This window comes from Eptesicus fuscus, chromosome 3, assembly GCF_027574615.1.
Source record: "Eptesicus fuscus isolate TK198812 chromosome 3, DD_ASM_mEF_20220401, whole genome shotgun sequence".
Taxonomy (NCBI): Eukaryota; Metazoa; Chordata; class Mammalia; order Chiroptera; family Vespertilionidae; genus Eptesicus; species Eptesicus fuscus.
Genome location: NC_072475.1, coordinates 55,682,236 through 55,706,198, shown reverse-complemented (window position 1 = coordinate 55,706,198; position 23,963 = coordinate 55,682,236). Strand labels below are relative to the sequence as shown.

At 40.9% G+C, this 23,963-nt stretch overlaps 1 protein-coding gene across 2 annotated transcripts; it reads left to right on the top strand.

The window, feature by feature from the left end:
* The first annotated feature begins 209 nt into the window (after positions 1-209).
* UMPS (uridine monophosphate synthetase) lies at positions 210-23,316 on the top strand. 2 transcript variants are annotated; one of them, XM_054713908.1, is made up of 6 exons: positions 210-387; positions 12,377-12,530; positions 15,208-15,405; positions 16,835-17,010; positions 18,443-18,557; positions 21,453-23,316. In XM_054713908.1, the coding sequence occupies exons 1-6, from the start codon at positions 232-234 to the stop codon at positions 21,620-21,622; spliced, it is 969 nt and encodes a 322-aa protein (XP_054569883.1). In that variant the 5' UTR covers positions 210-231; the 3' UTR covers positions 21,623-23,316. The 2 variants fall into 2 exon arrangements, with proteins under 2 accessions (XP_054569883.1, XP_008153730.2); XM_008155508.3 differs by having other exon boundaries at positions 14,734-15,405.
* Positions 23,317-23,963: the final 647 nt, after the last annotated feature.

The following is a 23,963-nucleotide window of genomic DNA, read 5'->3' as shown; positions in this document are numbered from 1 at the left end:
CGGGCTTTAAATTCCATCGACCCCACGCAGAGGCAGCCAACAGAAACAGAAACCTCAGCAAGGTGCACTACCGCCACCTGACCCTCGTTACCTAGGCCCCAGTAGAGGGCGCAGTGAGCCAGCCGGCCGCCGGAAAAGGGGCGGAAGGGGCGGGGCTTATAGAGTGACGTCACCAGAGCGCCGCCGCTCCGGCGCCCTACGGCGTTTGGCGCGAATGTGGCCCTCTGCACCATGGCGGCCGCCGATGCAGTTTTGGGGTCGTTGGTAAAGGGTCTGTACGACGCGCAGGCTTTCAAGTTTGGGAATTTCGTGCTGAAGAGCGGGCTCTCTTCCCCCGTCTACGTAGATCTGCGGGGCATCGTGTCTCGACCACGTCTTCTGAGTCAGGTGTCAGCCCGGAAACGGGACCAACTGGGCGGGTGGCGGAAAAGGGCACCTGGAGATGGAGGAAGGCGACTGGAGTTGGGTTGCCAGTGGGAGCTAAGCAGGAGGGTCGACCCTACTGTCAGCCTGGGGAGTCAGTTTGAGAAGCCCGGAGGCCAGGAACTGTTCGTTTTGTGGGGAGGGACCCAGAGAGCAGCCTGCTCTTTTACCCTCCGACTTGGACACGTGGTTTGCAAGAGTCGGGACTCCAGTTTGGGGCCCTGTCTCGCACAGATGTGGTTGAAGGATTTCTGTGTATCTAACCTCGAGAAAGTTAGATGTGGGGGAGAGAGGAAAAGGTGGGTGTGGGGAGAAGTTAGTAGCTGTTCAAATACTTGGAAGGGCTGTTGCTTGGAAGGAGGTTCCATTTTGCACTGTGTGACCTGGAGCGGGAATTAACGCCTGAGGGTGGACATTTCTTGGAGGGTTTCTTGTTGTTTTTGTTTTTTCGTTTTTTTTGGTCAATATAAGGGAAAACTTTCTACAAATTAGAGATTACTAGCAGAGTGCTTCTCAAACTTTGAGTATATATGAATCGCGTGGGGATGTTGTTAAACGGTGTAATATGGTTGAGTAGATCTGAGGCAGGGCCTGCTGAGGTTATGCCCTTCTGATAAACTGCCAGCCAAAACTGCAGACCACACTCTGAGCCGAAGGGTCTGAATGTGCTGTTCAGTACAGTTGCTACTAGCCACATGTGAATATTGAGCAATATGAATTTTTTAAATTTAAATAGTCACATGTTGCTAGTGACTATCATATTGGACAGTGCAGATATGGAATATTTCCATCATCATAGAAGTTCTGTCTAGAAGACACATACGTTTCACCCGTCACTTAAGGATGTTTATGTTCACCCTTTGTGTGCTTAGTATGGAAAGGATTGGAGCACTAGTTAAAATGGGTTGGAAACTCAAGCTACACAGAATCTTGCTGTGGTGCATTTCAGCAGTGTTGCCGAGAAGAGGGGTTCTTCTAATGAAAAATTGATGTATTTTTTTAACAAGTCGTCAGTTGACAGGTGACTAAAAATTATTTTTTAATACTAGGTCTTGGTGTGGGTGTGATTTTTGGTAGTTAATTTGGAAGGAGTTCAAAACATTGAGAGACCTCGGTATAATAGAACTTCTTTATATGAATAGGGTTTCTCAATATTTCTATCCAGAAAAAGCTGTAGAATTTACACTAACTCTACCTTCTTAGTAGTAAGTACTATTGAACTACAGTAGATACATAAACTAATGCAAGGAGGAAAAGTACTGTTCGTCTCACTAAAAAATGCATTTCTGAAATAATCAGTTTTTATGCTATCAAAATTTGAAAATTACGTTTTCATTAATTTTATGCTCATAACAATTGTAAATGATAACTCAGTACAGAAGAATTTTTAACACTTAGAGACTTACAGTCACAGGGAATGTTTTTTAATTTACAACTTTAAATTTCAATTTGTATATTTTTGTGAAGAACTAGTATGGAAATGATCAATAAAAGTTTTTCAGACATAAATATATATTGCATTAGAATAAAATTTTTTGGAAATAATGGAATGAAAATATAAGTTCCCCCAAAATGTAGGCTTTTCTAGATATCATAGCCTAGCATTGTTTTTTTAATGGAGATGTTGAGTATCAAATCACGATAGCATTTGAATCCCATTATATTCACTTAAAAGAGTGATGTAACAGTTCTATATAATATGTTAATGTTTTTGGTACTCTAGAAATTACATCTTTTGCAACGTAAAAATATTCATAGATTCTTTTTCATCTGAGCAAAAAATTATGAAGACATGATCAGTAAGCAACTCTGCTTGTTTGCTTCTCTTTTTTTTTTAAATAAGGTGGTGCTCAGTAGGAGTATGCATTCTAGCATTAATATGTGATTTATGTGGAAAGGGTATTATAAAATAATAGGTTCTATATTATGAAACTTTTCATTCTTTTACATTTTTGTATATTCTTTAATTGGTTTTTTGAGGTATAATTGACATACAGCATTAATTTCAGGTATACAACATAATGATTTAATAATTGTATATATTGCAAAGTGATCACTGCAATAAGGCTAGTTAATATTCATCACCATACATATTTAAATATTTTTTCTGGTGATAACTTTTACTGTCTACCCTTTTAGCAACTTTCAGATATGCAATACAGTATTAGTAACTATAGTCACCATACTGCATATACATCCCGTGACATTTATTTTATAACTGCAAGTTTGTACCTTTTGGCCACCTTCACCCATTTCATTCATCACACCCGTCTCCAGCCCCCACCTCTGGAAACCACCAGTCTCTTCTCTATATCTATGAATTTGCCCTTTCTTTCTTTCTTTCTTTCTTTCTTTCTTTCTTTCTTTCTTTCTTTTTTCTTTGTTTTAGACTCCACTTATAAGTCAGATTATATAGTATTTGTCTTTCTCTGTCTGACATGTCTTTATCCATTTGTCTATTGATGGATGTCTAGGTTGCTTCCATATCATGGCTATTGTAAATAATCCTGCAATGAACATAGAGTGTGTATATCTTTTTTAATTAGTGTTTTGCTTTCTTCAGATAAACACCAGAAGTGGAATTGATGGGTCAAATGGGAGTTCTATTTTTAATTATTTTTGAGGAACCTCCATACTGTTTTCCGTAGTGGCTGCACCAATCTACATTCCCAACAATGATGCACAAGGGTTCCCTTTTCTCCACATTGCTAACAATTGTTTGTTGGATTTATTGATGGATGATAGCCATTCTGACAGGTGTGAGGTGATATCTCATTGTGGTTTTAATTTGCACTTCCCTGATGATTAGTGATGTTGAGAATCCTTTCATATGTCTATTGGCCATTTGTATGCCCTTTTTGGAGAAATGTCTATTTGGAACCTCTGTCCATATCTTAATCAGTTTTTTCAGTGTTAAGTTGTATAAGTTTCTTATACAGTATATTTTGAATATTAACCCCTTAGCGGATATATCATTGGCAAATATTTTCTCTCATTCAGTAGATTTTCTTTTCGTTTTGTTGATGGTTTCATTCACTGTGCAAAACTTTTCAGTTTGATATAGTCCCACTTGTTTATGTATATATTTTTTTTGTTTCCCTTGCCCATTGAGACATATAAAAAATATTACTAAGAGTGATGTCAAAGAGTTTATTGCCTATTTTTCTTTTAGGAGTTTTATGGTTTCAGTTCTTACATTCAAGTATTTAATCCATTTTGAGTTTATTCATGTAAGAGTTTATTGGTGTAAGAAAGTGATCCAGTTTCATTCTTTTGCATCTATCTGTTCGGTTTTCCCAGCGGTATTTATTGAAGAGCTATCCTTATCCCATTGTATATTCTTACCTCCTTTGTTGTAAATTAATTGACCATATTTCTGAGTTCTCTGTTCTGTTACATTAATCTATCTGTCTGTTTTCATGCAAGTACCATACCATTTTGATTACTGTATCCTTGTATAATTTGATATCAGGTAGCCTGATACTTCCAACTTTGTTCTTTCTCTATATTGCTTTGGCTCTTTGGGGTCTTTGTGGTTCTATATAAATTTTAGGGTTATTTGTTCTAGTTCTGTGAAAAATGCCATTGGTATTTTTATAGGGATTGCATCAAATATATAGATTGCTTTGGGAAATATGGACATTTTAATGGTGTTAATTTTTCCAATCCACAAACACATCCATTTATTTGTGTCTTCATTTTCTTCCAGCAGTGTCATACAGTTTTCAAAGTACGGGTCTTTTTACCTCCATTAAATTTATTCCTAGGTATTTTGTTCATTTCGTTGCCACTGTAAATGAGACTTTCTTTTTTTTTTTATTTAAAAATGTTTTATTGATTCCAGAGATAGGGGGAAGGGAGAGGGAGAGAGATTTTTTATGCATTCATTGGTTGCTTTTTGTATGTGCCCTGACTGGAGATTGAACCTGCAACCTTGGTGCATCTGGTTGATGCTCCAACTCAACTGAGCTACCCAGCCAGGGCAGGATTATTTTCCTAATTTCTTTTTCTGATAGTTCATTGTTAATATATAAAAAATGTAACCAATTTTTAAAGATTAATTTTTGTATCCTGCAACTTTACTGAATTCATTTATTAGTTGTAGTTGTTTTTTTGGTATAATCTTTATTGTTCTCGCTATATAATATCATGTTGTCTGCAAACAGTAAGTTTTATTTCTTTGTTTTCAATTTGGAAGTCTTTTATTTCTTTTTCTCTTTAATTGCTAAGGTTAGGACTTCCATACTATGTCAAGTAAAAGTGGTGAGAGTAGACATCCTTGTCTTGTTCCCAATCTGGGAGATAAAGCTTAGCAGTTTTTCACCTTTGAGTATAATGTTAGCTGTGGTTTTGTCTTGTATGGCCTTTATTATATGGAGTTATGTTTCCCTATATCCACTTTGCTGAGAGTTTTTATCATAAATTAAAGTTGGATTTTTTCAAATGCTTTTCTGCATTTGACAAAATCCGATGTGATGGTATGATTTTTTATTTTTGTAAATCCTAACTTTAGGATATTTTTTCAATTGATTTTTGGAGGTGGAGAGGGGCAGAGAGAGAAACATCAATGTGAGAGAGACACATCAATTGGTTGCCTCCTGCCTGCGCCCTGACCAGGGCCAGGGATCTAACCTGCAGTCCAGGTACGTACTCCAACCACTGAACTACACCGGCCAGGGCATGTTCATATGATTTCTATCCCTCATTTTATTTATGTGGTGTATCATGTTAATTGCTATGTGGATGTTAAACTAACCTTGCATCGTGGGAATAAATCTTACTTGATCATGGTATATGACCTTTATATTGTATTGCTGAATGCAATTTGCTATTATTTTGTTGAGGATTTTTTCATCTAAGTTCATCAGGGATATTGGCCAATAATTTTCTTTTTTTGTAGTGTCTTTGTCTGATTTTGGTATGGGGTAATGCTGGTCACGTAAAATGAGTTTAGGAGCCATCCCTCCTCTTAATTTTTTTTTAATAGCTTGAGAAGAGTAGGTATTAATTCTTTGAAAGTTCGGTAAAAATTTACCTGTGAAGACATCTGGTCCAGGGCTTTTGTTTATTGGGAGTATTTTTTATTACTGCTTTAACTTTATTACTGCTTTAACTTCATTAGTAGGAGGAAGTGTCTTCTAAGTTTCTTTTTCTTCCTGATTCAGCCTTGGAAAATTGTGTGTTTCTAGGAACTTAACCATTTCTTCCAGGTTGTCCAATGTGTTGGCATATGATTGTTCGTAGTATTTCCTTATTTTAAATACTTTGTATTTCTGTGACGTCAGTTGTCACTTCTCTTTCACTTCAGATTTTACTTATTTGGGCCCTCTCTGTTTCTTGATAAGTCTGGCTAAAGGGTTATCAGTCTTTTTCATGGATCTTTTCAGTTGTGTTTTTAGTATGTATCTTGTTTATTTCTTCTCTGATCTTTATTGTTTCCTTCCTTCTACACACTTTGTGCTTTGTTTTTTTGTTTTGTTTGTTTTTTAGTATTGTTAGGTGTAAGATTAGATTGTTTATTTGAGTTTTTTTGTTTGTTTCTTGAGGTAGGCCTGTATTGCTACAAAATTCCCTTTTATAACTGCTTTGGCTATGTCACTCAGATTTGGGGTCATTGTGTTTTCATTTGTCTCATGGTATCTTTTGATTTCTTCCTTGATCTCATTGTTAACCCAGTCACTGTTTAGTAGCATGATGTTTAGCCACCACGTATTTGTGTTTTTCAGTTTTCTTTTTGTAATTGATTTCTAGTTTTATACCATTGTGATGAGAAGATACGACGAGACTTGTTTGTGGCCTAACCTGGTTTTTCCTGGAAAATGTTCCATGTGCACTTGAGTGCATGTTCTGTTGCTTTTGGGGGAAATGTCCTAAAAATATTAAGTCCATATGGTCTAATGTGCCATATATGATCACTGTTTCCTTGTTGATTTTCTGTCTGGAAGATCTATCCATTGATGTCAATGGGGTGTTAAAGAGGCCTCTACTATGACTATATTACTGTTGATATTCCTTTCTTTTCTATATTTGCTTCCTATATTGGGTGCAGAGATGTTTATGAAGGTTATATCCTTTTACTGGATTGATCCATTTATCATTTTGAAATGCTATTTTTGTCTCTTGTTCCAGCCTTTGTTTTAAAAAGTCTATTTTGTCTGATATGAGTATTCCTCCCCAAGCTTTTTTGCTTGTTTGTTTCTATTTGCATGAAATATCCTTTTCCATACCTTTACTCTCAGCTGGTGTGACTTTTGATCTGAAATGGTAGCGTATGTATGGTGTTTTTTTTTTTTAAATATATTTTTACTGATTTCAGAGAGGAAGGGAGAGGGAGAGAGAGAAGCATCAGTGATGAGAGAGAATCATTGATTGGCTGCCTCCTGCACGCCCCCAGCTGGGGATCAAACCTGAAACCCGGACATGTGCCCTTGGCCAGAATCAAACCCGGGACCCTTCAGTCCACAGGCTGATGCTCTATCCACGGAGCTAAACCGGCTAGGGCTGGTTTTGGTGTGTGTGTGTGTGTGTGTGTGTGTGTGTGTGTGTGTGTGTGTGTGTTTAATCCCTTTAACAATATATGTCTTTGATTGGAGCATTTAGTCTATTTACATTTAAAGTAATTATTGACAGGTATGTAATTATTGCCATTTTATTAATTGTTTACTGATTTAAAATTTTTTATCTTCACCGGGGATATTTTTTCCATTGATTTTTAGAGAAAGTGTAAGGGAGAGGGAGAGACAGAGAGAAACACCGATGTGGGAGAGACACATCAATTGGTTGCCTCCCAAATGTCCCCAATTAGGGCCAGGAGGCTGCAACCAAGGTACATGCCCTTGACCGGAATCGAACCTGGGACCCTTCAGTTCACAGGCTGACGCTCTATCCACTGAGCCAAATCAGCTAGGGCTACTGATTGTTTTTGTAGTTCCTCTCTGTTCCTTTCTTGTTCTTTTGCTCTTTTCTATGTTGATGATTTTATGTAATATCGTGTGTTTTTTTTATTCCTTTCTCTTTATTTCTTGTAGACTTTTGGTTTATGGTTACCATGTGCTTCGTTATACTAAACTATGTTTATAACAGTCTATTGTAAGCTGACAGTCACCTAAGTTCAAACACATTCTAAAACCACTATAATTTCTACATTCCCACATTTATGTTTTTGTCATTATTTTTTTACTTCTGTGTGTTTGTGTATATTCCTTAATTTATTGTTGTAATCACACATGATCTTCCTACATTTGCCTTTTAACTTTCTTACTAGCTTTATAGTTGGTTCTGCTATAAACACTGTGTTTGTCTTTGTCAGTAAGAATTGTTCTTATATTTTCTAATTCTCATTTTTTTATCTTTTCTTTTTAAAGAAGTTCCTTCAACATTTCTGGCAATATTGGTTTGTTGCTGATGAACTCCTTTAGCTTTTTCTTGTCTGGACAAATCTTTCTTTTTTAAAATATATTTTAATGATTTTTTACAGAGAGGAAGGGAGAGGGAGAGTTGGAAACATTGATGAGAGAGAAACATCGATCAGCTGCTTCCTGCACACTCCCTACTGGGTATGTGCCTGCAACCAAGGTACATGCCCTTGACCGGAATCTAACCTGGGACCCTTGAGTCCGCAGGCCGGCGCTCTATCCACTGAGCCAAACCGGTTAGCCAAATCTTTATCTCTTCTTTGATTATAGATGATTGCCTTGCTGGGTAGAGGAATCTTGTTTGTATGTCTTTGCTTTTCATCACTTTGAATATTTCAAGCCAATCCATTTTGACCTTCAATGTTTCTGTTGAGAAATCAGCTTATAGTCTTACTAGAGGCTCAGTGCACAAATTCGTGCATGTATGGGGTCCAGCTGGCCCAGCTCCAGTCAGGGCCCGATCAGGGCCGGGGCCGCTGGGGCCGAGGGCGATTGGGGGCAGGGCCAGCCATGGGGAGGGGTTGTGGGCAGTGAGTTGGCCGGTCCCACCCCCAAATGGGGTGGGGGATGCTGATTGGGGGCCAGCACCCTGGGGGAGGGGCCATGGGTGGTTGGCCGGTCAGCCCTGCCCCCTGATTGGGGGGGGGGGCGATCTGGGGTGGGGCCGGGCATGGGGAGGGGTTGCAGGAGGTTGGCGGGCTGGCCACGCCTCTGATTGGGGTGGGGGGTACGATCAAGGGAGAGCTCGCCAGGGGGAGGGGCTGTGGGCCTATCGTGGTGGGCTGGGCTGATGGGGGTGAGGCTGGCCGGGGGGGAAGGGAGGGGGCATTTGGCTAGCAGCCAGCTCTAGATTGGGGTGGGAGAGTCTGATCAGGGGCAGGCCAGCAGTGGGGAGGGGCCTCGAGGTTGGCCAGTGGCCCCACCCCCTGATTGGCTGGTTTGCTGGTCACAGTGGGCATCATAGGGACCGGTCGTTATGGCCGTTACAGTTGCTGGCTTTTATATAGATAGATAGATGGGAACTCCTCTGTGTGTAACTATCTGCTTTTCTCTTGGTACTTTGAGATTCTTTGTCTTTAACTTTCGGCATTTTAATTATGATGTGTCTTGATGTGGGCCTCTTCAAGTTCATCTTGTTTGGGACTCTGCACTTCCTGGACTAATATGTTTATTTCCTTTGCCAGGTTAAGGATGTTTTCAATCATTATTTCTTCCAATAGGTTTTTGTCCTTTTTTCTCTCATTTATCTTCTGGGATCCCAGTGATGCAAATGTTGATACTCTTTTTTAAAAATATATATTTTTATTGATTTCAGAGAAGAAGGGAGAGAGATAGAAACATCAATGATGAGAGAGAATCATTGATTGGCTGCCTCCTGAATGCCCCACACTGGGGATTGAGTCTGCGACCTGGGCATGTGCCCTGACTGGGAATCAAACCATGACCTCCTGGTTCATAGGTCAACGCTCAACTACTGAGCCACGCTGGCCAGGCAATATTGTCTCAGAGGTCCCTTAAACTATCCTCATTTTTAAAAATTGTTTTTTCTTTTTGCTGTTTCAACTGTTTTTTGCTACCTTGTGCCCCAGAGCACTGATTCGATCTTCTACTTCATTCACTCTACTGTTGAGTTCCTCTAGTGAATTTTTCACTTCATTTATTTTTAGTTGGTTAGTTAGTCTTCACCCGAGGATTTTTTTTTTTTTTTTCATTAATTTCTAGAGAGAGTAGAAGGGAGGGGGAAAGACACAGAGAGAGGAACATTGATGTGAGATCAATTGGTTGCCTCCTGCACGTACCCTGTCCAGGGCCGGAGATTGAGCCTGCAACCAAGGTCCATGGTCTTGACCAGACTAGAACCCATGACCCTTCAGTCTGAGACTCTTAACAACTGAGCAAATTTCTGATTGGTTCTTTTTTGGAATCTAGATCTGTTTGTTGAAGCCTCCCTGAGTTCATCTATTATCCTCAGTTCATTGAGCATCTTTATTACCAGTATTTTGAACTATTTATCTGTTAGATTGCTTGTCTCCATTTCCTTTAGTTCTTTTGATGACATGTTTCTTTGTCTCTTCAGTTTGGCTGACTGTTTGTGTATGTATTGGGTAGGTCCCACTACATCTCCTGGTCTTGAAAGAGCGGCTTTATATAGAAGGTGTTCTGTGGGGCCAGAGCACAGTTCTCCCTGGTCACCTGAGCCAGGTGCTCCAGGGGTGTTCCCTCTGTAGGTTGTGTGTGCCTTCCTGTTGCAGTTGAACCTCGATTGTTGCTAGCACGTCTGTGGGCGGGATTGACCCTTGCGCTAACCGCCTGTAAGGGCCTGCTTTGACTACAGTGGACAAGCTGTTGTGCAGGGGCTGGCACCAGGGAGCGGAAGTCGCTTTAGCAATGCTGTGGTGCCAGGCAAGACGACCTATCGGGTGTGTCGGTTATGAAGCTGCTTAGGAGGGGCTCGGTGCTTGAACATTTCAGCAGGTGTTGTTGTTGTTTTTGTGCTGGGCTTGGAGGCCCTTGGGAGAGGCTAAGATGCTAGCTAAAGCTGGCTGCCACCTTTCCAGGCTTGTAACTGATTGATGGGATCCATGTTGCAAGCCAAGCCTGGCCATCACTTGTGCCAGGTTTGGGGCCACTCGGGAGGAGCTACAATGCAGGCTGAGGCTGCTTGCTACTTGTGGGGTTTGTGGACCTTTGGGAGAGCCTGGAGGGCAAGCCCAGGGAGGCTGCTTTGAAGAGGCTCCAGCTAGGCAAGTAGGCTGAGTGGGGTAATGTCCCAGGAAGATGCCAGGGCAGGGTGGTTTGTGTTAGCCAGGTTAATGAAGAGTGGCATATTTTGTGCCTGCCCATCCAGGCCAGCTGGGGGTGAGGAGAGCTGAACAAAGGAACAATAGGGCTTGCCAGCACTTCCGTCCCATGAGAGGGTTCTCCCAATTCCTGCTCCTCGAGCACATATCCTAAAGTTAGTCAACTGAATTCCTCCTCATGATCCAGGTGCTTCTCAAGCTGCTGCCTCTGTACTGGAGCTTGGAGCAAGTTTGTACTCGAGCCCTTTAAGAGCAGCATCTCAGTCTCCCATAAGCCTTTGTCTGTCTGGGGCATAATCCCTCCTGGTTCTCAAAGTCAGATGTTATGGGTACTCTTCTTTTTTTTTTTTTTTTTAATATATTTTATTGATTTTTTACAGAGAGGAAGGAAGAGGGATAGAGAGCTAGAAACATCAATGAGAGAGAATCATCGACCAGCTGCCTCCTGCACACCCCCTACCAGGGATGTGCCCGCAGCCAATGTACATGCCCTTGACCGGAATCGAACCTGGGACCTTTCAGTCCGCAGACCGACGCTCTATCCATTGAGCCAAACCGGTTTTGGCGGGTACTCTTCTTCCTGGCCCAGGTATCCTGGGCAGGGGAACCAGGGGTAAGGCTTGGACCCCTCACTCCAGAGGGGACCTCCATAACCTAACTATCCTCCCTTTTTAATAATCCCTACACTGTGGATGGATGTGGGACCTCCCTAGTCTGCGTCTCCACCCTTCCTACTTGTCTTCATGTGATTTCTTTATATCCTTCGATCGCCAACTGGTGGTCCGTGAGGTCCGAAAGGTTGGCAACTGCTGCTTTAGGTGATTCTCAGTGATGGTTGTTCTATAATTTAGTTGTAATTTTCATATGTTCATGGGAGATGGTGAGTTCAGGATTTACCTACTCTGCCACCCTTTTTTTTTTTTTTTTAACATTGATTTTTAGAGAGAGAGATGAATGGCGGGAGAGACAGACAGACATCAGTTTGTTGTTCATGTTATTTATGCATTTATTGGTTCTTCTTGTTTGTGCCCTGACTGGAGATTGAACCTGCAACCTTGGTGTATCAGGACAGTGCTCTAACCAACTGAGCTACCAGGCCAGGGGCCCTGCTCTGCCACATTGACTTTGCCCCTTGCCATTGGGATTTTGATAGGGGTTGCATTGAATATGTAGGTTGTTTTTGTAGTGTGGACATTCTAACAATATTAGTTCTTCCAATCCGTGAGCACAGAATATCTTTCCATTTATTTGTGTCTTCAATTGCTTTCATCATTATCTTATAGTTTTCAGTATTCAGGTCTTTGACCTCGTTGGTTAAATTTGTTCCTTGTTTAAACGGGATTGTTTTCTTAATTTTTGTTGTGAAACTGAAGACTTCTTTCAGGAAGAAAATATAACCAGTAGGTAATAGAAAGGTTTAAATACTGAAAGCATAATGGATTAACCAAAGGAAACTGGGAACCCTGGGGGCCATCTTTAGTCCTTGGGGTCAACATTGTAGCCTTCCCTTACACATCCTGTATTGTCCTCAGAGCAGACCCTGAGTTTAGACGAGTAGACTTGTGTTTTTGTATTTGTAAATGGGTTTATGCAGAGTGTGATTTAACAAAAAGGCATTTGTAGTTTTCTAATCAGGTTTGAGACTATTTCCTACTGTCTCTAAGGATATGCTACCTTATTTATACACCGTTTAAAATAGAACAATAAGAGTTCATGTGTTCTGGTTTTTTTTTACAGGTCGCAGAACTTTTATTCCAAACTGCCCAAAATGCAGGGATCAATTTTGACACTGTCTGTGGAGTACCTTACACAGCTTTACCGTTGGCTACAGTTATCTGTTCAACTAACCAAATTCCAATGCTCATTAGAAGAAAAGAAACAAAGGATTACGGTAACCTCATACTGCTAGAATTTCTTCTTCTTCTAGGCACTGCTGTTTTATCAGGCACCTTGAATGTTCTTCATAGGTCCTTTAAGTTGTTATGGCAACTGTTGCTATATATCACCTTCCTTTCCTTTAGAGTCTAGAGGTGAAATGGCAATGAAAAACAGTGGATTTTTTTGCACTATATCTGTGAGATCCAACATTTTTACCAGCCCTTCTCTTGTCAGCAGTGTGTTCTACTAATAAGAGTACTTTCCCAGTATATTTATATTTAAACTAGGGGTCCAGTGCACGAATCTAGCCCCCAACTGCCCTCCCCTGCCAGCGTGGTCACCCCCAACTGCCCTCCCCTGATCTTGTGATGGCGTGGGGCAGCCATCTTGTGATGATGTAAGGGCGAGAGCCACCTAGGCTTTTATTAGTATAGATTCTAAAAATTTTTATGATGAAATCATGATTTCTGAGAGTTGCTTCTGAAAACTATGGGGGGAGGAAGGGAGAAGGAATATAGTTGAAACAAGATTGACCAGGAGTTTTTAAGTGGAGAGTGCTGTATTTATTGGTGTTTGTTAAACTATTTTGGCTAGTTTTGTTTGACATTGTCTACTTAAAAAATAGTAAGAATATATGCTGCTTGAAGTCACAGTGTTTATCTGTATGGATATCTGCCCACAAGGAAACTATTATTTCTATTTCCTTATGATTTGTCTTCAAAAATATTTCTTGGAATAAGATTGTTAATTTTTAAATATGCCTATAAATACTCACAGTCTTGCATTCTAGTCCAGGCAGACTCAGTGAAACTTGCCAGTTCTTCAATAGGGAGGAAAGGAATGGGAAAGGGCAATGATGGTACCTGTGGTAAAGCTCAAAAAGTGGGGAAAATAGTCACCAATTCTATTTCTGTTTCAAAATTTGACAAATTTGGTAGTGGGAAACAGAAAAAATGAGTCTAAAAATGAGTCTGTAAAGTCTACAGCCGGAATTACATTTTGTAGGTTATCTGAAAATAATCTATCTTGGAGTTGGAATGGGAAAGTATATTTAGTCACATTGAATTAACCTATATAATAAAAGCCTAATATGCTGTGTCTGCTCGTCTGTTCAACCAATCAAAGCATAATACGCTAATGATATGCTAAGGCCGTTTAATCGCTCGCTATGTCGTGCACTGACCTCCAGGGGGCAGATGCTCTGACTGATAGGTTAGCTTGCTGCTGGGGTCTGGCCGATTGGGACTGAGCGAGACGGGCTGGACACGCCCTGGAGCCCTCCCGTGGTCCCTCCCCAGCTGGCCAATCTCCCGCATCCCTCCCTGGCCCCGATTGTGCACCAGTGGGATCCCTCAGCCTGGCCTGCACCCTCCTGCAATCCACGACCCCTTGGGGGATGTCAGAGCCTGTTTTGGCCTGATCCCACAGGCCGAGGGACCCCACTGTTACACAAATTTGTGCACCGGGCCTCTAGTATAATTTATAAAGTTGTAATGATTGGTCTAAATGATTGCTGAGTATTTTCTCTCCTGAATCTATATATGCAAAGGCCAATTTTCTGGCTGATCTTGAGTAGTGAATTGATTTGTTGATGGAAAAAGGAATGATTTCATTGAGGATATTGTGTTACTCTTTGTTTCATCACTTTCCTTGATCTAGATCAGTGGTCGGCAAACTGCAGCTCGCGAACCACATGCAGCTCTTTGGCCCCTTGAGTGTGGCTCTTCCACAAAATACCACAGCCTGGGCGAGTCTATTTTGAAGAAGTGGCATTAGAAGAAGTTTAAGTTTAAAAAATTTGGCTCTCAAAAGAAATTTCAATCGTCGTACTGTTGATATTTGGCTCTGTTGACTAATGAGTTTGCTGACTACTGATCTAGGTTATCTTGCTTTAAGAAACCACATATTTGAAACTTTGATTTAAGTAGTATAAACATGTTAAGTAATTTTTATTTACAATCCAAAATAATTTGCTAGCTTTACTGTAAATATTCTGTATCTGTAACTGACAATTTTGGGATATAGACACACTAGATAAAACAGTAATTATGACACATTGCAGATTCATCAAAAATAAAGTTGTTCCAATGTAGTTTATCAGAAAATAAGATTTAAATTATCCACCTCTTCATAAATACATGCAGATTTATTTTGTAAGATACATCTTGAGTTGATGAAATATTAAATTGGAATCAATATAATTCTTTCTTGTCCAGGTACTAAACGTCTTGTAGAAGGGGTTATTAATCCAGGAGAAAACTGTTTGATCATTGAAGATGTTATTACCAGTGGATCTAGTGTTTTGGAAACTGTTGAGGTCCTTCAGAAGGAGGGCTTGAAGGTCACAGATGTCATAGTGCTGCTGGACAGAGAGCAAGGAGGCAAGGATAAGCTGCAGGCACACGGGCTTCATCTCCACTCAGTGTGTACATTGTCCAAAGTGCTGGAGATTCTTGAGCAACAGAAAAAAATTGATGCTGAGATGGTTGCTAGAGTGAAGAAATTTATTCAGGAGAATGTTTTTGTGGCAGCTGATCATAATGGTTCTCTCCCATCTATAAAGAAAGCACCCAAAGAACTCAGCTTTGGTGCACGTGCAGAGCTGCCCGGGATCCATCCAGTTGCATCAAAGCTGCTCAGGCTTATGCAAAAGAAGGAGACCAATCTGTGTCTGTCTGCTGACATTTCAGAATCCAGAGAGCTGTTGCAGCTAGCAGATGCTTTAGGACCCAGCATCTGCATGCTCAAGACTCATGTAGATATTTTGAATGATTTTACTCTGGATGTGATGAAGGAGTTAACAAGTCTGGCAAAACACCATGAGTTTTTAATATTTGAAGACCGGAAATTTGCAGACATAGGAAACACAGTAAAAAAGCAGTATGAAGGTAAGTATTATTCAGGAATCTGCAAGAATCAGAAATCCAGTTTAAACTAGCTGAAGAAAAAAGGGAAATGTATTGGCTCACATCACTGAAAGTCCATCCATAGAACAGGCTGCCAAGCATGGTTGGATCCAGGAGCTCAAGTGATGTCTTTTGGACTTGCTTTCTCTTCTATCAGCTCTGCCTTCTTCCTTCTTTCTCAGGTAGGCACAGTCCTCATGCCTACTCCAATTCAGTCACTGGGTATAGAATACCTTTAGGTATAGAGTAGCTAAAGATATCACTAACACCTGGATAATATGCCCCACCCCTGAAAGGTAATGTGAGGTGGTTAACTCTGTATAAACTTCTTAAACCAAGATCTGGTAAAGGGTAGTTCCCCTAAAAAAAAAAAGTGTGCCAATGCCAGAAGACAGGAACATAGGGTCTAGGCAGGCAAACATTACAGAGGTTGGGCATGGCAAAACAGTGAATTCTGTTATTTGAAGAATGAAAATTGCAGATATGGGAAACAATGAAAAAGTAGTATAAAGGTGTAAAATTCATTTTTAGCAGAAAAAGTTTTGTTGATGATACACATTCTTTTAAAAATATTTTGTTAAACTTAAAATAGAGCATATGTTGGTTGAAAAAATAGCTTAATTCTCTACTTACCCTTCTATGCAAATTTCTGCCATAGTATACATATCTAATGTTTTTTCTTCACTTAACCTTTTATTTTATCATGTTATTAACATTTTTAGACATCTTTTGAGATTTTTTTTTAAGGTGATGCATGCTTATACTGAAGCTATTTCTTTGGCATAGATTTGTCTACAAACATGTTTTCCTTTTATGTGCCTCATATGTCCGTTTGTTGACTGATGTAAGAGTTATACAAACTTTCTACAGGTTTACATAGAGTCTTTTAAAAAATCGATTAGGGTTATTGCTGTTAGCATTTTAAATGAAAATAATTGCCTATTGATATTTGAAGACCGAAAGAGACCCTAGGAACAAGTGGAAGATTTGAGAAATGGTAAAGTTGCTATGAGATCCCTGCAGAATGAAAATTTGTTGTCTTCGGAGGAATTTCCAAATGTTGATATCTTTGACCTTCATAAACACCCATCTTCACTGGGGTTCATTTCTAATTGCATAAGTTTTATTGGTCACAGCTTCAGCCTGCAAGGAAAAACAGTTTAATGTTGCTTAGAAACTAAGTACAGAAATTGCAAGAATTTTCTCATTGTGATCTCTCAACTAGCTACTAGGTAGATAAATGCTTCGCACTTAGAACCATACCTAAGTCCACTGAAACACTAAAATTCTTAAAGTGTTTCACTATTTCATTAACATGTTACTAGGACATTATTTCTTACTCTACTTGTTTGGCAAAAAGGAGGTTTTCGTGTGAAATTTAACAAATATCTTTTTGCCTCTTTCTTCTTAGGTGGTGTCTTTAAAATAGCTTCCTGGGCAGATGTAGTAAATGCTCACGTGGTGCCAGGCTCGGGAGTTGTGAAAGGCCTGCAAGAAGTTGGCCTCTCTCTGCACCGGGGGTGCCTGCTCATTGCGGAAATGAGCTCTGCTGGCTCCTTGGCCACTGGGAACTACACGAAAGCAGCGGTAAGTGCCAGAGGGACTGGGCTGTAAACCACATGTTCTAGAGGAAGAAAGTACCTTCTTTTTGGGTCTATGAAACTGCTAAAAAAAAAAAAAAAAAGCTGCTGTTAATGTGACAGTATATTAATACTCATTGGCTAGAATTCTCTGATAGTTAATAGCATTTTATATCTTGTGTTGAACACTTAAGAGATTTGAATTGTACACCCAAGAGAGAAACATTGAAACAGATATTTGGTCAGATAAACATTTGCCACGCTTACCTGACCTTTAAGACAGAGTTGTTTTTTATCTCGCCATGAGTTGGAATTGAAGAGCTGCTTCCCAGATATATGCAGTGCCTCAGAACCTCCCAAATCCCACAGAGATGCATTCCCAGGACAGCAGCCCACATGTTTTTTGTTTGTTTGTTTTTTCAGTCTTTGATGTTGATTGGTATTGTATGGTAAAGCTCTTAACTAGAGCCCAGACACATTGTTTCCTCCAGTAACTCCCCATTATCAAAAGTTTTTATAACTGCGCTTAATACCTAGCACCCACCCTTACATTCCAGAATAAAATGAGAAGATAATTAACTAGTTAAAAAGTTTCATAGTTGGATAGATCACCTTTACAGATATTTTGTTATTTCCAATACTCTCTATGGAACTGAAGAACTCACGTGGCCCTAGGACCAGGTTTTAACCCCACACCTGAACTGTCTGTCCATAAACAACTATGATTTCCCAATTCTCATAACAGAGGGGTACATGGGTCATTCTGGGGATCTGGGTCTGGCTCAAGGACAAGACATCACTTTCTGGCAAGAACAGAACAGTGTAAGTCTCAGGGAAGAGCCAAATGAGGAAGTCAGACCTTCTAGAGAAACTTCTATGAATATGGGGTAATGGTATAGAAATTGTGGAGACCAATTATTAGCAAATATTAAAGAAGAGGGAAAGCAGTAGAGTTGAGATTTCTTTAGCTCTTGACAGCATAGCTACCCTTCAATATGGAGCACCCTGTGTAGATAGGCAGTAAGTCTTCAACGTAGTTTTATACCGTTTAGAAATGTAGTCCAGAGTACTTTCCTCATAGCCTTTTTGGAAGTAGGTGGGTCCTCAAGCATTATTAAAAGTAAGTAATTATGCAGCATCTAGATTCTAGACAACCATAGTTAGTATAGGATTTACTATAGTATAGTATGGACACTATGTTTTTAGTGTATGGTTAATTGGGAGAAGGGGAGAGACAGGGTTAATGGAGCAAGGATGTAGATTCATAGCTAAGATTACCTGTTTTAGATATAATGAATTTAATATGAAATGAGAAAAGACATCTATAAAATAGCAGTTTCTTACTAGTTAATAGAGCCAGTTTTTAACTTTACTTGTAGAATTATTATTCTGTGTGGTTAACTGCTTTCTTGTAATCTGTCCTATTACATTCCATTTAGGTTAGAATGGCTGAGGAGCATTCTGAATTTGTGTTTGGTTTTATTTCTGGCTCCCGAGTAAGCATGAAACCAGAATTTCTTCACTTGACTCCAGGAGTTCAGTTAGAAGCAGGAGGTAAGTCTGTTCATTGGTCATGGTTCTTCAAAAATGCTTCTTTACCCAAGTCGGCAAAGGCTAGATGAAATTCTGTGTGTTGTTACAAAGTTGCTAAAGGAAAAGCTTGTTTATCTAGAACAATAATGAATGAGCCCTTTGGCCTGGTGATACTGACCTAGGTATGCGAAGTAGCTTGCAGTCTAATTTTAGGGTGACAATTTAGAAAACTACTTTTCATTAGAATGTATGAGATACACTGAGTGGCCAGATTATTATGATCTCTGAACGCATAACAATCTGGCCACTCAGTGTGTGTGTGTGTGTGTGTATTAGAGGCCTGGTGCACGAAATTCGTGCAGGGGCGGGGGGTGGGGGTTGTCCCTTAGCCCAGCCTGCACCCTCTCCAATCTGGGACCCCTTGAGGGATGTCAACCGCCGGTGGGATCGGGCCTAAACAGGCAGTCGGACATTCCTTTCACAATCCAGGACTGCTGGCTCCCAACCGCTCACCTGCCTCTGCCTGATTGCCCCTGATCACTTCTGCCTGCCAGCCTGATCACCCCCTAACCACTCCCCTGCCAGCCTGATCAATGCCTAACTTCTCCCTGGCTGGCCCGATTGCCCCTAATTGCCCTCCCCTGCCAGCCTGGTCGTCCCCAACTGCCCTCCCCTGCTGGCCCAGTCACCCTTAACTGCTGTACCCTGCTGGCCTGGTCACCCCTAACTGCCTTTCCCTGCAGGCCTGCCCCCCCCCTCCCCAACAGCCCTCCCCTGCAGGCCTGGTCTCCCCCCCCCCCCAAGCTGCCCTCCCCTGCAGGCCTGATCGATGCCTAACTGCTCCCCTGCCAGCCCAATTGCCCCTAACTGACTTTCTCTGCAGGCCTGGACCCGCCCCCCCATCCCCAAATGCCCTCTCCTGCAGGCCTGATCGCTCCCAACTGCCCTCCTCTGCAGGTCTGATCGCTCCTAACTGCCCTCCCCTGCCAACCCGGTCGCCCCTAACTGCTCTCCCCTGCAGGCCTGATTGCCCCAAACTGCCTTCCCCTGCAGGCCTGGTCCCTCCCAACTGCCCTCCCCTGCTGGCCTGATCACCCACAACTGCCCTCCCCTGCAGGCCTGGGTTCCCCCAACTGCCCTCCCCTGCCAGCCATCTTGTGGCAGCCATCTTGTGTCCACAGGCGGGTGGCCATCCTGTGTGTTGGGGTGATGGTCAATTTGCATATTACCTCTTTATTATATAGGATGAAAAGACATCCTACTGAATGAGAGAAAATATTTGTAAATTACGTATCTGATAAAATATTTTTTAAAATTGTACAACTCAGTAGCAAACAAATGATCTGATTTAAAAAATGGGCAGATCTTCTTTGAACATTTTTCCAAAGAAGACATACAGATGGCCAACAGATACATGAAAAGATGCTCAGCATCACTAATCATCAGGGAGGTTACAAATCAAAACCACAATGAGATATCACCTCACACCTGCTAGAATGACTTATCAAAAGCCAAGAAATAACCAGTGTTGGAGAGGATGTGGGGAAAGGGGAACCCTGTGTCCTGTTGGTGGGAATATATATTGGTGCAGCTACTATGGGAAACAGTATAACGGAGTTCCTAAAAAAATTTAAAATAGAACTTCCATATGATCTAGCAATTCCACTGGGAGTATTTATCCTAAAAACAAAAATCTAACTTAAAAAGAGATATGTACTCCCACGTTCATTGCAGTATTGTTTACAATAGCCAAGATATGGAAACAACCTATGTGTCTATTGATGGATAAAGAAATTTTAATTATCCATATTATTCAAGCATATAAAAATGAAATCTTGCCATTTACAATATCATGGATGTACCCATTATGCTAAGTGAAATACTAGTAAGTCAGACTAAGAATGAGAAATACCACATGAGTTCACTTATATGTGCAATTTAAATACAAACAAAAAATTAAATAAGCTCATTGATATGGAGGACAGATTGGTGGTTGCCAGAGGTAGGGGTTGAAGGATGGGAGACATGGGTGATGGGGCTCAAAGGTTATAAGTCATGAGGATGTATTTACAGCAAGGCAACTATAGTCAATTATATTGTATTGCATATGTAAAAGTTGCTAAATCTTGAAAGTTGTCTTCACAAAAGAAAATTTAGTAATTAATGCCAGGTGATGGATGTTAAGTAGACTTATTGTGGTGATCAGTTCTCAGTGTATACAAATATTAAATCATTATGTTGTACACCTGAAACTAATGTTATATGTTAGTTGTACCTCAATAAAAAAAGATATAAAAAGAATGAAAAAAAAACAAAATTAAGGAACAGGTTTTATATACAGGGTGGGGCAAAAGTAGGCTTACAGTTGTATGTGAAACAGTTTATTCTTGTATTATTATTTATTATTGTATTGCATACGAACAACTGTAAACCGACTTTTGCGCCCCTGGATAGTATGAGCACTTGATGGGGTTGCGGCAGAAAGGTTCACATATGTGGTCGTGGTCCCGTTCAGTGCCTTCTGAGGACTTTCCCAGTGGTGTGGCATGTGATTCTGAGGTGTATACTAAAATTGCCTTCAATTGTAAGGCCTAGCTTTATCTTATTATTATTTTGTGTTGAACCTTTCTTGGCATTGGTAGGAGATTTACTTCTTTTTTTTTTTTATGCTGTTAAACTATAAATGCTCTACAATTAGACACTGAAAAGGAGTTCGTTAGCTGCTTCACTGTGGATATCTCTAGCCTGTCCGGGGTCTGTCTCTTCACCTGTATTTACTCACTTGCTGTGCAGAAGGAGCATGGAAAGCAAGAGCATGGTGTTAAATAAAGCTGGTTAGATACTTTTCCAAATGGTCACATGACAGGTTTTCTGATGTTCTGTATTGTGTTGATAGTAACTTTTGTGTTTCTGCAGGTGATAATCTCGGCCAACAGTACAATAGCCCACAAGAAGTTATTGGCAAACGAGGTTCTGATATCATCATTGTAGGCCGGGGTATAATAGCATCAGCCAATCGTCTGGAAGCAGCAGAGATGTACCGAAAGGCTGCCTGGGAAGCCTATTTGAGTAGACTTGGCGTCTGAGTCTCAGATACTTTTTGTGAAATCCTTGAAGACCTGCTGTCTCCTGAGATGCCTTGGCTGGATAACAAGCAGCCTTTTATACTGCCTGGATTCCTCCGTGGGTCCTGTGTTGGAGTGACTTCTAGAGTTATCATCATGCTTAGGATATACTGAACAGCTGTAATCACTGCATTAGTTTTCAAGCATTCTTTAGTGAGACTGATGTTGGCGAAGCAGTCACAGTCCTGTCTGTGGTAAAGTCTTCCACATTTGAGGATTCCCTCAACCCCCATCTCTAGATCAGGCTTTTTGATTCTTTTAGTTGCTGTGGCACAAAAACTTTAGGACATTAAGAGTACAGCATTTTGGACATCGAAGTACAGCATTTCTTGTGTCCTTTATTCTGTGTCTAATGTGATTCCCAAACAATATTAAACTATTAGTTCTTCTCCTCTTAAAAGTGATAGTCCAGGTATCCACATGGTGCTGGTTCTCAGAACTGCCACTATTTACTCACCAAAGGGAGTAAGATGGGGAAGTGGGAAGCTGACTACAGCCGCGCCCCGGGGACCAATACCTGGCTTTCATTTCAACAGAGGGTTTCTGACTCTTCTCCCAGCAGCAGTGTGGACCTGTGCTGAAATCCAGGCACAGCTTCCCTTTGCCTTATTTGGATTACCAAATGGACAAGCTGCTCCTTCATTTATGTAAAAAGGCAGCAGTGTCAGGAGGTCCAAGGTTCCATTTGGAGGTTTGCTTCAGGATCCTACATAATTGTCCCAACTGTCGTTGACAGAGGGGAAAGTCAGACTTCACTAGAAATAAGGAAAAAGAAGCTCAGCAACAGCTGATATTGTCCACATCTCGGTTTCTACCACCTTTGTTCCCAGGCCCACCATCACACACATGGCATAACCAGTTAGGCAGCCCTCAATCACGTCCCAAATGCACTCCAGTCAAACGTCGATTCTCAAACGTCTCACATCTCAAACAGTTTGCCTCTCAACCTGACAACCCTTTCATGCTGATACCTGTATGATCAGTCACGTGTTTCACAGGTGACAAAAGGAAAGGATGCTCAAGTACGAGATTACTGCTGTCAACATCTCAGGATATTGTGCTGTAAATATTGGTTTTTTTCTTTTGCTGCTTATTGTTAAATTTTCATTTTTTATTGTATATTTAATATCCTTTTTGTTAAGTTTTCATTTACATTGCATGTCCTTTTTGTTTTTAAAGTGTTTATAGGTTAAGCAGTACATTAGACATGCATTGTATTTAAGAAAAGTTAAAACGGAATCACTTGGGGGTCTGGAATGGATTAATCCAATTTATATTATTTCTAACTAGTGGCCCAGTGCACAAAATTCATGCACATAAAAGGGAATTAATTAGAGGAAATATTTTAATATTGCTATTTGCCCTTTCTCTATAATAGACGTGTCTGGCTGTCCCCACCCCCATTTGGAAACACCAAGACCTGGCCAGTCCCACGTCCAGCCTCACGTTCCAGCGCTGGGGTGGGGGGCGCGGCCTCAGGTGTCCCGGTGTTGGGACAGAGGGGGCACGGCCCCAGGTACCCTGGCCCCGACCCACGCCACACCCCGAAACCCCAGACCTGCTGCACCATGGGACCCGTCAATGTACCTCCTGGTGACCAGTTGTTTGGTCGTTGCAGATGAAAATAAAGTCATGCACTTAAGCATGCACATTCATTTTCAGTGCGTGGTTTGTCTACATTCTCTAAATTACAAAATAAGATCTTCAGCCAGATAGCATCATAATGCCAAGTTCTTTATATAATGACACATACCATTCTCTCCACTCAGTATGCTCCATTTGAATGGACTAAATGTATGTGACTCATATGAAAGGCACTGCTGCTTGCTCTTAATAGAGGAAGCATTAGCTCATTGCCTAATGCCATAGAGTGGTTTAAATGGTATATACTGACTTGGAGAACAGAAGGAAAAATAACAAAAACACTGGTCAGTGCTGTGGACAGCAGAATCCGCTCCCTTGCCCTTTGTTTTTTCTGCTTTTCCCATGAACCTATTTGTGCTCTGCCTCAATCGACACAGAAGACAAAATCAGATGCTGTAATCTGCATTTTATAGTGCCATTTGAGTACAGAGAGGTGCTTTTCAATCTACTTTTTTTTTAATCAATGCAGCTCAAACTTGCTCCCAACGTTCCAGGAGCCAGGCCAACATGGCTGTGTGGACACACCTTTGCTAGGTGCTGTCAGGCTTCAGGGCTGGGGCAGGAAACACGCCAGGTGTTGCTGGAAACGAATCAGCTCTCCTCTCTACATAGCAGGAGTCTTTTCATTATAAAACGCCAAGCAGCAGCCGTTTTTCAT

Coding starts and splice junctions, on each gene's coding strand:
- UMPS (XM_008155508.3), top strand. CDS start 232: ATGGCGGCCGCCGATGCAGTTTTGGGGTCGTTGGTAAAGGGTCTGTAC. Junction 15,406..16,834: donor AGTAAAAAAGCAGTATGAAG/GTAAGTATTATT, acceptor CTTTCTTCTTAG/GTGGTGTCTTTAAAATAGCT. Junction 18,558..21,452: donor AGTTCAGTTAGAAGCAGGAG/GTAAGTCTGTTC, acceptor GTGTTTCTGCAG/GTGATAATCTCGGCCAACAG.